Below are 15,702 nucleotides of genomic sequence, written 5' to 3'. Positions count from 1 at the left end.
CACACACAAACACAAAATTAATACCCGTCAAGGAGAATACAAGACCTTAAATAATGTAACTCGAAAAGACTTCTATATGTATAAATTATGAGAATAGGATATAAATAGAGCACATGAGAAACCTTAAGCTAATTAGAGAAAAAAATCTATTTAAAGGCATGACTATGTTCAAGAAAAGGGTAAATTAATTCAGTGATGTAATTAATTACAGAAAAATTTAATTCAGTAATTAATTCAGAAAAATTTATGTCACAGCATTCGAAAACATAATAGTCTTTTCCAAATTATTCATAAGTATGTATATATTTTAAAAGTAGAGCTGAATATTCACACTGTACATTCTTTACTATCCAGAAGACCTTGAGAGAATTCTCTTGAGAAAGTATGTTAGGACAGTATGGACAACTAATGATCATTTGTGCCAGGCACTCTGCTGAACACCTTACATATAATATGATCTTGTTTAATCCCGCTAAGCAAGGCAGGTTAGTCTCTCCAGTTTTCCAAATCAGCAAACTGGGGCACACAGTGTCAGCAAGCTGCCCAGTTACTTACCTACCAAGAGGCAAAGCTTTGCACGGAGTTCTGCCTAAGCTCTTATGCCACTATGCTCTATTACCTGTCTCATAAAAACACCTTAGGGTCAGAATAATATAATAGGTTATGCAACCTTCAGCAAAGTTATCTAAGTTCTGTAACCCAGTTTCCTTACCTATGAAATGATACGATGGTGAACTCTGCTATCAAGCCCAGTCCTAAACTTCTGACAACTATGATCTTCAACACAGTATGTTTCTAAAACTCCTTCCGTAATACTTTACAATGTTATATGGCTCACAAGTCATATAGTTTATCCCTTTAATCAACATTTTTTTCCACGTAACAACTTAACTCTGACTAGACAGATGTCTAGATTTGACTACACACAAAGATATATGTTTGAAACTGCTAGACAATGCTGGAGACTGAGTAGTTCTAACATTAGAGAGCACAGTTCACATTTTTTTCAAGTTTTCAATGGGAATAGTTTGGTTATAACCTCTCAGATTACATTTAAAGGTAGTTTTTGTTGTTGTTGTTTAAAATCATCTTCCTTGAACATAAAGGGACAACACAAATATAGGAGGAATTGGTATGCTTTTTACTGGGGGGGGTAAGGGGTCAGATACTAAATATTTTAGGCTTGCAAGCCATATGTTCTCTGTCTCTACTCAACTCTGCTGCTATAGTGTGCAATCAGCCACAGAAAATACATAAATGAATGGGTTTGGTGGTGATCTAATACAATTTTATATACAAAAACAGGTGGCTATAATTTGCCAACCCTTGTAAAAGGAAAAGTAGTTTTACCCAACTGACACTCCATATATGAGGTTTAATAGAGAAAAAATTTTCCAAAAATATCCTTTAATTACTATATGATCATTCTGAGATGATCAATGAAATGTGAAGAAAATTATACAACTTTACTGAAAGATATAAAAGACCTAAATAAATTGGGAGATAAATTGCCTCCACAAATTGAGAGGCTCAGTATTGTAAAGATGTCAGTTTTCTCCAAGTTGTTCTACAGATTAAATTTAATTCCAATCAAAATCCCAATGAGTTCGTTTAACATGGACCTTAACAAGCTGATTCTAAACTTTACACAAAACAGCAAAGACCCAAAAGACTCCTGAAGAAGAAAAAAGTGGGAGTACTCAAGTCAGAACAAATAACTAATAAAACTTTATAACAGAGCCAAGAAACAAATCACGACATACATAAAAATTTACTTTTAACAGAAACGGCATGGATCAGTGGGGAGAGAAATCCAACTTCAATATTTTTCCACCTTGAAACTATAGCTGATCTAACAGAATATGGGGAAAATTTTTTTTCCCTACATCATAACATGCTTAAAAATTAATTCCAGGTAAATTAAAGATCTTTATATATGAAAGGCAAAACTAAAGAATTTTTAAAGATGATTTAAGACAATATCGTGATGACCTTGGGATAGAAAACAAAAAGGTAAGCTACTAGGAAAACCTATTTTTTTAATTTTTATTTTGTAATAAATTTATTTATTTGATTTTATTTTTTATTTTTGGCTGAGTTGGGTCTTCGTTGCTGTGCGTGGGGGCTTTCTCTAGTTGCGACAAGCGGGGGCTACTCTTCGTTGCGGTGTGTGGGTTTCTCATTGCAGTGCCTTCTCTTGTTGCGGAGCACGGGCTCTAGGCACGCGAGCTTCAGTAGCTGTGGCACGTGGGCTCAGCAGTTGTGGCTCGCAGGCGCTAGAGCGCAGGCTCAGTAGTTGTGGCACACGGGGTTAGCCGCTCCACAGTACACAATATGATTACACTGATATTAAAGCTTTTTAAATGTGAAAACTAAAACAGGATTTGTGTAGTTTTGTGTGTGTGTGTTTGTGTGGTAAAACTACATAAAAAAGACAAGCCAAACATTTAGAATAAAGGTTAGCTCTGAGTGGGCAGGCCAAAGGATGAACATGGAATGTTTCAAACGTAATGGTAATGTACTTTTTTGAGAGTGGCAAGTACACAGGTGTTTTTTAAAACTGTGATCCGTTTTTATTATTCATATTTAATAAATATTAATATCCACAATTTAACATTTTAAATTAAGTGCTAACTTTCTCATAGCAATCACATTTCCTCTAGAGCAACAAAACAATACATAAGCATTGTTTTATACAATAATAGAGAAAATAAAATTCCAGTTCAAATATTCTGACTAAAGACATGCTTAGTTAGCTCCTTTTCTCTAGATTTCAGGGGTAAGATCTTCAAGCATTAAAAAGTATTATACTAGGATTATATTCTCTTGAAGGTAAAATAAAAATGCAGGTTCAAGAAGAAAAATAAAGTATATAACACACTTGACTTTTAACGAAAAGCATATGCATTTATTCTTAAAATGGATAACAGTGAGTACAAATTGGAATTTAGACTTCATAGGATACATTAAGAAAAAGTATTTAAATATGATAAATTAATTTAAAAAGGATAACGAACAAGGACCTATTGTATAGCACAGGGAACTCTGCTCAATATTATGTGGCAGCCTGGATGGGAGGGGAGTCTGGGGGAGAATGAATACATGTATATATGTATGGCTAAGTCTCATTTGCTGTGCACCTGAAACTACCACAACATTGTTAATCGGCTATACTCCAATATAAACTAAAAAGTTAAAAAAATTTTTAAAATTTAGTTTGTAAATACAAACATAAAAGCAAAAAAATAAATAAACATGAAAGATTCCATGTACTCAGTAACTATTTAAATTTCTAGTGAAAAATTTTATATGTTAACTAAACGTAAAACGAAGTAGGGGACTTCCCTGGTGGTCCAGTGGTTAAAAATCCACCTTCCAATGCAGGGAACGTGGGTTCAATCCCTGGTCAGGGAACTAAGATCCTACATGCTGCAGGGCAACTAACCCCGTGCGCTGCAACTACTGAGCATGCGAGCCACAACTAGAGAGCCAGCAGGCTGCAACTACAGAACCCACGCGCTCTGGAGCTCGCGAGCCACAACTAGAGAGAAGCCCGCATGTCGCAACAAAAGATCCCACATGTTGCAATACAGATGCCACATACCAAAACTAAGACCCGACACAACCAAAAATAAAATAAATAAATAAATAAATAAATATATTTTTAAAGTAAGTAGTTCCTAATTTTGCTTTCTTGGACATACATGATCAACAAAGTTTGAAAACCACTGATTTAAAGTATTTGTAATTGCTTTTATTGCAGGGTGGGCATTCTTTAGCTATTGTATTTCCCTTTAAAAGTCATTCTAGGGACTTCCTTGGTGACCCATGGTTAAGAATCCGCCTGCCAATGCAGGGGACACGGGTTCTAGCCCTGGTCTGGGAAGATCCCACATGCCGCGGAGCAGCTAAGCCCGTGCACCACAACTACTGAGCCTGTGCCCTAGAGCCCACGAGCCACAACTACTGAGCCCATGCGCCACTACTACTGAAGCCTGCTCACCTGGAGCCCATGCTCCCCAACAAGAGAAGCCACTGCAATGAGAAGAACGCACACTGCAACGAACAGTGGCCCCCACTCGCCACAACTAGAGAAAGCCCGCGCGCAGCAACGAAGACCCAACGCAGCCAAATAAATAAATAATTTTTTTTAAGTCATTCTATTTTTCTAAAAACAAGACAAAGAAATGCTATCAGCTGCCTCATTCCTTATAAGAATTTGTCATTCCGATAAATTATACCCAGGAATCGGGGAGAGTGGGTGTGAAAATCACAGAAACATCACACAAGGGAACAACTGTTGCACTGGCACTCTAAATGAGGATTCAGCACTTACTTGTAACCCATACATGGAGACACAAAAAGAATGGTTAAAAATTTTTCTGTAGTCTACACGTCAAGTAAAAAAGTTTATTTCTAACAAAGAAAGGCCAGATTTTAAAAGTTAACATTTCCCGGACTTCCCTGGTGGCACAGCGGTTAAGAACCTGCCTGCCAATGTAGGGGACACGGGTTCGAGCCCTGGTCTGGGAAGATCCCACATGCCGCAAAGCAACTAAGCTCGTGCACCGCAACTACTGAGCCTGCGCTCTACAGCCCACATGCCACAGCTACTGAGCCCGCAAGCCACAAATACTGAGCCTGTGCGCCTAGAGCCCGTGCTCCACAACAAGAGAAGCCACCGCAATGAGAAGCCCACACACCGCAACGAAGAGTATCCCCTGCTCGCCTCAACTAGAGAAAGCCCGCGTGCAGCAATGGAGACCCAACATAGCCAAAAATAAATAAATTTTTAAAAAAAGAAAAGAATGTCTCTATGTATATAACTGGGTCCCTTTGCTGTACAGCAGAGATTGGCACAACACTGTAAATCAACTATACTTCAATTCAAAACAAAACTACAAAAAAACCCCACCATAACTAAATTAAAAAATACAACTAAATATTTACAATATATTCTAAACATTTAAAGAACTTTTATTACTCTAGGAGACAACAGAAAAAACTTACCCAAAAATGAGAAAAAAAATTAAAAAAAAAAAACATTAAAAAACACCCTTGAAAATACAAAAAGATGTTCAACTTCACTCACAAAAAGAGATACCAAATTAAAATTAACATAGATACCATTTCTCACATATCAGGATTTGCAAAAATTCAAATGCTTGACAACATACACTCTCTTGGTGAGGCTATGAGGGAAGAGGCACTCTGGCTTCACTGTTTACAAGAATTCAAAATGGTGCAGACTCCCATGGTAGAGGCACGAATCTAACAAAACTATGTATTTTCATTTACTCCTCAACACAGCAACTCTAATTCTAGAAATTTACCTTGACCATACACCTTAAAGAAATAAGACAATACATACGGCACAAGGTTATTTATTGCAGCTTTGTCTGTAATTCTAAAATAATGGCAACTATTCACATTTCCAAGTATAATGGAGCACTGTGAAGGTATGACCACCAAGAGTTTCCAGGAAAGATTAAGCAGAAAAGGCAAAGTATAAAAGAGGGAAATAAAAAAATATGCAAACACCTACATATTTTGGCAAAAAGAAACACAGGAAGGATAAGCCAGAAAATAGTAAGTTTATTCTACAAGGAATGGGGAGATGGGAATAGAACGAACTCATGGGGAAGTATACATTTTTTGGAAGCATACATTTTTTGAAAGCACATTAGAATTCTACATATTCAAAACATAAAACTAGGGAGACCCCTGGTGGTCCAGTGGTAAAGAATCTGACTTACAATGCAGGTGACGTGGGTTTGATCACTGGTCAGGAAACTAAGATCCCACATGTCGCGGGGCAACTAAGCCCGCGTGCCACAACTACTGAGCTCACATGCCTCAACTAGAGCCCGTGTGCTGCAAATTACAGAGTCCATGCGCTCTGGGACCCACACACCACAACTACAGGGCCCACGTGCCGTGGAGCCTGCATGCCACAACTAGAGAAGAGAAAAAACCCGCACGCCACTAGAGAGAAGCCCGCACACCACAACGAAGAGCCTGTGCACCGCAATGATGACCCTGCGTGTGGCAACTAAGACCTGACGCAGGCAAAAATAAATAAGTTAAATAAATAATAAATAAATCTTAAAAAATAAATATATATAAAATTAAACCAGCTTGGATGGGAAGAGGGAGAGGAAACACCAAAACTGAAATCAAACTGAAAGAAATAAACCTAACAATACTTCAAATAAGTAACAACCGCACTGAAGGGAGGGGAAAAAAGGTTCATCCAGGTAACTCATGAACACACTATTTGCCAATATATAATACACCCTCAGTCTTGGGCAGGGCTAGGGGAGCAGGAGAACCACAAACATATCTTGAACTCTTTTAGTATTTTTGTTTATGATAGTGGCAGGGGCAAAGCAATTCTGAAACTAATTTGAACGTATTCATGAACCGGGTAAATGTGTTGATGCTGGGAGCCAAGATTCTTACTCTCGGAAGAAGAGACATATAAATATGGAGTAGGGGAGGCCAAAAAGGAACACTGTGGGGACAGATTAGAACTGGAGGTATCATTATGGCCTCATTATTTCTAAAATATATATATTATGTGTATATGCACGTATATGTGTACTCAACTACTGTTTGCATTTGAGTTTACAGATACAAAATAGCTCTGAATAGAAAGGACCTAGAAGCAAAGATACTTCAGTAGCACTGAGCATACCTGTACCCAGATCGTGGTCTCTAATATCTTTTCCTACTGAAAGAAATGAGAGCTCCTCAGAGAAACAGCTGATTCTAGGCATGAGGAATGGAAGATACTAAATGAACCTGGAACATCCTGCTATGCCCTAAAGGAGGTGCTCAAAAATGACAAGTGCATCACAAGGATGACAAGCCAAGGACTTCCTTGGCAGTCAAGCGGTTAAAACTTCGCCTTCCAATGCAGGGGGTGCGGGTTCGATCCCTGGTCGGGGAGCTAAGATCCCACATGCCTCATGGGCCAAAAACACCAAAACATAAAACAGAAGCAATACTGTAACAAATTCAATAAAGACTTTAAAAATGGTCCACATCAAAAAATCTTAAAAAAAAAAACAAGGATGACAAGCCAGCCTGAAGGGGCTCCCAGTAGCCAAATATGAAACAACTTCAGCACAAAATAATGAAGTAATGAATTACTGACCACTGAAAAATTACAATTCCATGAATTCACACTGACAACAGACAGATAAATAAATATGTAAAAGAGGGAAAAGGAAGGGTTCTTGCTTACAGGAGAACTCTGAAAGCCAACTGGTAAATGTGGAGGGAAGGGCTGGAGTGGAAAAGTATCGCTGTGTAATCATCAAAGAAAAGACTGGTTCAGGCAAGAATTCTAAGTGGATGCTAAACCTGGGTGACGGAGGATTTTGATGAGAAGGAGGATATCTCCACGGTCTAAAGAATCTTTCACAAATTGGTTATAAGTTGCAAATGGAGGGGAAAAGTAACCATACAGTGGAGCCATCACAGAACACCTTAACTGGGTGATTAAGATCACCAGTGAGGAGGGACTTCCCTGGTGGTCCAGTGGTTAAGACTCCATGCTCCCAATGTACAGGGCCTGGGTTTGATCCCTGGTCAGGGAACTAAATCCCACATGCCGCAACTAAGAGTTCACACGCCACAACTAAAGATCCCACATGACACAACGAAGATCCCATGTGCTGCAACTAAGACCTGGCACAGCCAAATAAATAAATATTTTTTTAAAAAAAAAGATCACCAGTGAGGAGCAGATGGACACAGCATGCCTGCCAATATGATGCCCTGAGAAGGACACATCACTCATGCAGCATTCTAAGTAGACTGCAGAGACTGAATCAACCACAAGGAAAGATCAGAAATTCCAAATGAGAAGTATTCTTCTGAAATTCAAAAACATGGTAAAAGGCAAGGAAACACTGTGGTAATGTTACAGATTAAAGGAAACTAAAGTGACATGACAGAGGAATTCAATACCTGGTATCAGACAGAATTATGTAATAGGAAAAAAATGGGTTTTTTTGTTTTGTTTTGGCTGTGCAGCACGTGGGATCTTAGTTCCCCAATCAGGGATTGAACGTGGCCCCAGCATTGAAAGCGCCAAGTCCTAACCACTGGACTGCCAAGGAATTCCCCAAAAAATGTTATAAAAAACATTTTAATCAAAATGGATTAAAGACTTAAATGTAAGACTGGGTACTATAAAACTCTTAGAGGAAAACATAGGCAGAAAAACTCTCCAATATAAATTGCAACAAGATCTTTTTAGATCCACCTCCTTGAGTAATGAAAGCGAAAACAAAATTAAACAAATGGGACCTAATTAAACTTAAAAACTTTTTCATAGTGAAGGAAACCATAAGCAAAACGAAAAGACAACCCACAGAATGGGAGAAAAAAATCTGCAAGCGAAGTGACCGACAAGGGATTAATCTCCAAAATATACAAACAGCTCATGTAGCTCTATGTCAAAAAAAAAAAAGCCCCCCAAATGGGCAGAAGATCTAAATAGACATTTCTCCAAAGAAGACATTCAGATGGACAAAAAGCACATGAAAAGATGTTCAACATCACTAATTATCAGAGAAATGCAAATCAAAGCTATAATGAGGCATCACCTCACACGAGTCAGAAAGGCCATCATCAAAAAATCTACAAACAATAAATGCTGGAGAGGATGTGGAGAAAAGGGAACCCTCCTACATGGTGGGTGGGAATGTAAATTGGTACAGCCACTACAGAGAACAGTATGGAGGTTCCTTAAAAAACTAAAAATAGAACTACCATATGATCTAGCAATCCCACTCCTGGGCATATATCCAGAGAAAACCATAATTCGAAAAGATATATGTACCCCAATGTTCACTGCAGCACTATTCACAACAGCCAGGACATGGAAGCAATGAAATGTCCATTGACGGAGAAATGGATAAAGAAGATGTGGTACATACATACAATGCAATACTACTCAGCCATAAAAAAGAATGCAATAATGCCATTCACAGCAACATGGATGGATCTAGAGATTGTCATACTGAGTGAAGTAAGTCAGAGAGAGAAAGACAAACATATCATGATATCACTTATATGTGGAATCTAAAAAAATGGTACAAATGAACCTATTTAGAAAATAGAAATAGAGTCACAGATGTAGAAAACAAACTTATGGTTACCAAGGGGAAAGCGGGGGGTACAAATTGGGAGATTGGGATTGACATATACACACTACTATATATATAAAACAGAAAACTAATAAGGACCTACTGTATAGCACAGGGAACTTTACTCAATACTCTGTAATGACCTATATGGGAACAGAGTCTAAAAAGAGTAGATATATGTCTATGTATAACTGATTCACTTTGCTGTACAGCAGAAACTAACACAACATTGTAAATCAACAATACTCCAATAAAAATTAATTTAAAAAAGATTACTGGGTCAAGTGGCAACACTGGAATATGGATAGTAGACTAAAATATTGTGTCAATGTTAAATTTAATGAACTTGATTACTGTGCTTATGTATGAGAATTTCTTATTCCTAGTAAACACACACTTACTGGAGTAAAGGCCCATTATATATGCATCTTTATTTCAAATGATTCAGAAAAAACATATTTATAAACAGATACAGACTATAAATGATAAATCAAAATGGGAGTAAAATGTTAACAGGCAAATCTGGATAAAGGGTATACAGGTATGCCATGTACTATTCTTTTTCTTGCAACTTTTTTGTAAGTTTGAAGTTATTTCCAAATAAAAAGTGTCTTTTTAAAAAAAAAAAAAAAAAAAAGACTAATTTTGGTTAATCCCATTTTCCTCATATGGAATCTAAAGCTCAAAGGCTGTCTTTCTGAAAGTCACACAATTAGAAATAGGTTGAACCAGGTCTAAAATCTAACATTTTGATCCAATTTAAATGCTCCTTACACAATATAAAAGTCAATAAAAATCATGTAAAATCACCCATGGAAAGGAGCAGAGCTCGCTGTAAAAATACTGATTCTGGGACTGGCATGAGAAAATTACAAAGGAGTTTGGGGGGCTTCCCTGGTGGCGCAGTGGTTAAGAATCTGCCTGCCAATGCAAGGGACACGGGTTCAAGCCCTGGTCCGGGAAGATCCCACATGCTGTGGAGCAACTAAGCCCGTGAACCACAACTACTGAGCCTGCGCTCTAGAGCCCGTGAGCCACAACTGCTGAAGCCCGTGCACCTGGAGCCCGAGGAGAAGCCCACTGAAACAAAGAGTAGCCCCCGCTCACCGCAACTAGAGAAAGCCTGAGCGCAGCAACAAAGACCCAACGCAGCCAAAAATAAACAAAAATTAAATAAATAAATTTAAAAAAAAAAAAAAAAGGAGTTTGGAACATCTTTTTGTCCCAGAAGGTAGGAGGTATGCAAAAATGCATCAAATAATGCCAAAAGGTCACAGGAGGTGGCTTAAAGGCGTTCCCACTGGCCAAATTTAGATAATTCATCAAAATGAAGAATGGTAGTAATGCCACTGCTTTGTGAATGCATAGACCACAGACACACATAAAGGGAGAAGGGAAAGCTTGTCCCTGCTGCAAAATGCCAACTGCAAGCACAGATGGAATGGATAGAACTAGAAAAGCACCAGTAATAACTTAATTCAGTCACAGAAATTATTAATGGATGAGCAAACCTTCAGACACAAATTCAATGAAGAAAAGTATATTTATGTAGTCTCAAAGTATTTCCCTATAAAATATTTTAAATGTCAATGAGAAAAATGGTAATGTTACAGTGGGAAAACCAGGCAGACAGTACCTTCACAAATGATCAAACTATGAGCCATAATGGGAAAAATGGACAATATGAGGCTGCCAATATGATGCACTGAGAAGGACACAATATTAGTTATGGAGTACTGCAGCCAAAAATACATAGCGTGAATATAATAAGAAGGAAATACACGAACTAAAATTCAGGGACATTCTAAAACAACAACTGACCTATGTATTTCAAAAATGCCAATATCATAGAAGAAAAAAGAAGGGCTGAAAGTTTCAGATTAAAGTAGACTAAAGAGATGTGACAACTAAATGCAGTGTGTGATCCTGAACTGGATCCTGGATCAGGGGAAAAACTAAGTATAAAGCTTATTATATCAGTGGGACAATTGGTGAAAATGGAGTATGGGCCCTTTATCAGGTAATAAATTATTTCAATAATTAACAACAGGGGGTACTTCCCTGGTGGTGCAGTGGTTAAGACTCTGCGCTCCCAATGCAGGGGGCCTGGTTTCGATACCTGGTCAGGAAACTAGATCCCACACGCATGCCGCTAAGAGTTAGCATTCCACAACTAAGGAGCCCGCAGGCCACAAATGAGGAGCCCACCTGCTGCAACTAAGGACCCCGAGTGCTGTAACTAAGGAGCCCACGAGCCACAACTAAGACCTGGCGCAACCAAATAAAAATGAATATATAAATATTTTTTTTTAAATAATAATTAACAACGGGAATCTGGAATAAGAGTATAAAACTGTACTTTGTTTTGTATTATTCCTGCACTTTCAAAAGTATTTCCACGTTAAAAGTTGAAACCATTATAATAGAAATGATTAGTAAGAGAAGTCTGTATCATAATAAAAGCCACGCAGGCACTGCTTCCAGCCTTCCTAAATGACATCATCAACGATGTCCAACTCCACTCCTAACACTCTCAACTATCTCAAACCACAATCTAACTTTCCTTTGGGGTCTCCTCAAACATCACTGCAGATATATGATCTAAGACCTGGATAATGAGGTCTTCATGACCATAGGTATCTCTTAATAGGATGACAAGAAAGGAAGAATCATCATTCTATCTCTTTAAAACACTGTTGAGAACAGCTAAGAAGGGCTATTAAGTTATGTAAGAATAAATTTTGTTTTAAAAAGGATCTTTCACCTTCCATGGCTTTTCTGGAATTGGTGGATCTTCAATTTCCGCATCAACATCATTACTATGGACCCAAGTATCATAGCTGTAAAGAAAATGAAAAAAGGAAAAACAAATTAGAACCCAAATTCATTCACTAAAAAGACTTTGATCAAGAGGTAAAAATACATTTTAGAAATACTATTAGGATCCAGTAATAGCAAATTATCACATACTTTTATCTCTAACACTCTGACAAGAAAACTCTTCTGCAGAGGTCTACAGTAACCTTCACATCATAAAACCCAAAGTTTAAAAGCCTCAGTCCACAGAATTTCAACATGTTGATCACTCCTCAAAGCATTTCCCTTATTTGTCCTCTAAGACAGTACTATCATCTGGCATTCCTTCTAGTCACAAGCCTCTCTCTTCAGTCTCCACTGCCAGTTTCTCCTCTCCTCCCAAACCTCTTCAACACTGGAAGGCCCCAAGTTTCAGTTTTTGGAACAATCCTCTTACTTATTCATTCTCTTGATGATCATCTCATGCAGTTCTATGCCTTCAAACATATACTGATGACTTGAAATCTCATACCTGCCCTATTCTCTGAATTCTGCACTCATAAATTCAACTGCCAATTCCACATCTCTCATTACGTGTCTAATAAAGCTTTCAAACCTAATACTGATACACTCAAAATTCAACATATAATGCCATCCCAACTCCAACAATGTGATCTAGCCAATCATCCTCCTCTCAGGAAATGCCAATTCCACTTTTCCAGTTGTTCTGGCCAAAATCCTTGCAAGATATCCTTGACTTCACTCTCAATTACATCCTACAATCAAACTATCAACAACTTCTACCACTTCCACCTTCAAAATATGTCTAGGATCTATATAACTTCTCACCCTTCCATGTTGACCCAAAGCCCCTGGGAGTCCATTTTTCACACAGCAACCAGAGCAATCCTTTTAAAAACTAAGTCAGTCCACATCACTCACTGTTCAAAACCTGCCAGCTCCCACCGAACTCAGAGTTAAAGTCAAAATCCGTACAGTGGTTTGCCAAGGCTTCATGATCTGGTCCTATGACCTCATCTCCTAGTACTCTCCCCTCACTCATGTTATATTCAACCCACATGGGCTTTAGTGGTATGCTTTGAATGTCAGACGGTGGCCACATCATGCCCTTTACATATGCTCCTCATTACCCAGATATCCATCTAGCTCACTCCCTCCTATCTTCACATGTCTTTGCTCAATGGTTCTCTTATCAGTGAAATCCTACTCACTGATATAAATCACTCCCCCTACTCCACAATTTTGAAATAAGCATAAAATTACCTACCAAATTAAAACTTTATCAACGCTCCTATACTGGCCAATAAATTATTATAAAGCTAAGTGATATCTAAATGAAATATAAGTACAGTAACAAGCATTGGCTTCCTTTAGCCACTTCTCAGAAGTCAGCTGAAAAGCATTTGGAACAAGTATAGCTCAACAGACCTATTAACAGTACTCTGGTAAGTTTTCTAGGAACAACTAAACATGAGCTGGTGAAAAAAAGTTCCTTTGCCAATTAATTAACTACCCAGGTAAAGACTGCAATGGTGAGTAAAACAATTAAAAACCTTATATTCTTTAAGTCTTGACAAGAAAATGTTACAGTAAGAAGTGAGGGCACAAACTATAGTTAAGAAAGTGAACTAACAAGGCCCCTTGAGAAGGCAGGACATGAGCTAGCCATTATAGTTTATTTGATACATAAACAAAAGGCTAGCAAACAAGCTAACATGTCTTATAATGTGTTACTATAAAATTCATTTCAATCCTATACTTTATGTAGTTTGTCATAAATTTGAGTTTCCACCGAAGTGTTTCAAAGGCAAGCTGAGTTCCTGTAATAGTTTCTATGATACTGAAAAGTTTGTTTTAATAGTGCCATGAATACCTAAAGCCTTGAGATAAGAAATGTTCTCTAGAAAGTATTTACTTAAATATTATTAATTAAAAAAAAATGTTAGTTCATGTAAAGTGGTCAATTATGGTTCAAAAAAGGTTGATAAGCAAGCTGACTTGATTTGGTTCTAATTAAGTCAACTTGTATGAAAACTGTGAATATATTCTTAAAAACTTGAAGATATCTAAAGACGTATTTCTTCCTCAAAAAATATATTTATAAGTAAAATAAAGTCACTCAAATAGATTAACTTCAAAACAACACATAACCAGACATTATATGTCTCCTGATGAAGAACACACACCTATGCAAGTCTTGTTCCTTCCCTAAACTGAAATAGATTCTGATCAACTCCAGAGAATGGAGAAACATGTTCAAATACACCACAGTGATGCCATAAAAAATTCCACACTGTGGTAAACTCTGCAGGACAAACAACCTGGTTTCTTAAGTAATACACTGTAAGGAGGGGTGGGCTTCCCCACAGGGAGAACCTATAAACTGAAAAATACTTAAGAAACATATCAACTAATCACAAGATGTGTTTAAATTCTAATTCCAACAAATATCAATCTTATCAATCAATCAAATATATCATATGACAACAATTACTTGATATTTGACATTAAGGAATTCTGTTAAATTTTTTAGGTTTGACAGTGGTATTGTGCTTTTTTTCTTTTTTAATGAGTCCTTATCTTTCAGAAATACATACTGAAATACTTATTACTGAAATATTGAAATGATATGTTTGGGATTTGCTTCCAATAATATGGTATGGCTAGAAGTGGATGTGGATACAGATGAAAGAAGACTGGTCTGACATGAAAAACCCACAACGGAGAGTCTCTCCACTTGAAAATAGTGAAATGAACACTTAAACAGCTCTACTGTAGGTTTAAGAAGATGAAGTACATGAAAGGTTATCCTTATTCCTAAATGCCCTCTATGCAGGCATAAGTTTAATTAAACAAGAACCACCATTTTCACTGACATTTGTTCTTGTTTATAATATTCTTTATTCACATTTAGATACTAAAACACGGTATGAGTTATGATATATACTTCATTTTAGACATAATTTCATCCGTAATAGAATGGCATAAGTATTTAAAAATCAATAAATAAATAAAATAAAACTAACCAGTCATAAAATACCCGGAAGAAAAATTCATTTCTTAAAGGAAACAAATCTAAATTAGCAGTCTAATACCGTACTGAAGGACTGTTTTGGCAAACACAGCAAACACATCAGTTTAAGATAAATAAAACCTGTGACTTCATTGAACTCTATAACTTAATAAATAAGAAAGTCAGTAAGAGAATACTCAAAAGAAGGGAGTTCAATGACTAAAACAAATCAACAAAATTGTCCCTATTCAGAAAGCGAAACTATATATAAATAACTCTGGCTTGCACTGACAAAACTCTTTATACCAGATGTAAGGACATATCAACATTACCTGTCTGGGTAAAACCCCCAATGCACTAACACCTGCTTGTCTTTTCTCATCACAGGTCTCAACCACTCTTCTGAAAAGGAAAAAGAAAAAACTTTAGTCAATCTGACAAAACAAATGAATAAACTATTACTTAGACTTAACTTTTACCTAGAGTTTTTGGTTTGCTAGTAAGCTCCTCCCAAAAATCTTTCCTCCTAATTGAATGTTATCTGCCATACTAAGGGGAAGTTTTTCAGCTGTGTATTCAGACTTACTAGATTCTAGGCCTATTATCCATCGCTCTTGACAAAACCAACTGTCTACTTTAGTATTTAAAATACTCTCCCCTTCCATCCACCTGCCTATTTGTCTCTAGATCCATCCAAACCAATATCACTAT

General features: G+C 37.2%; 1 protein-coding gene across 4 annotated transcripts in view; it reads right to left on the bottom strand.

The window, feature by feature from the left end:
- Positions 1 to 15,702, bottom strand: part of SMARCC1 (SWI/SNF related BAF chromatin remodeling complex subunit C1) — a 185,908-nt gene that overhangs the window by 114,670 nt on the left and 55,536 nt on the right. For all 4 annotated transcript variants that reach the window (XM_068557306.1, XM_068557307.1, XM_068557308.1 and 1 more), the window contains exons 7-8: positions 15,324 to 15,393; positions 11,926 to 12,001 (exon numbers count right to left, since the gene is read on the bottom strand). In XM_068557306.1, coding sequence (XP_068413407.1) covers positions 11,926 to 12,001; positions 15,324 to 15,393 — 146 coding nt within the window. The remainder of the gene's footprint in view (positions 1 to 11,925; positions 12,002 to 15,323; positions 15,394 to 15,702) is intronic.

Source organism: Eschrichtius robustus, chromosome 12 (genome assembly GCF_028021215.1).
Source record: "Eschrichtius robustus isolate mEscRob2 chromosome 12, mEscRob2.pri, whole genome shotgun sequence".
Classification (NCBI taxonomy): domain Eukaryota; kingdom Metazoa; phylum Chordata; class Mammalia; order Artiodactyla; family Eschrichtiidae; genus Eschrichtius; species Eschrichtius robustus.
Note: the sequence above shows the minus strand (reverse complement) of the source record. Positions and strands in the feature narration are given on the sequence as shown.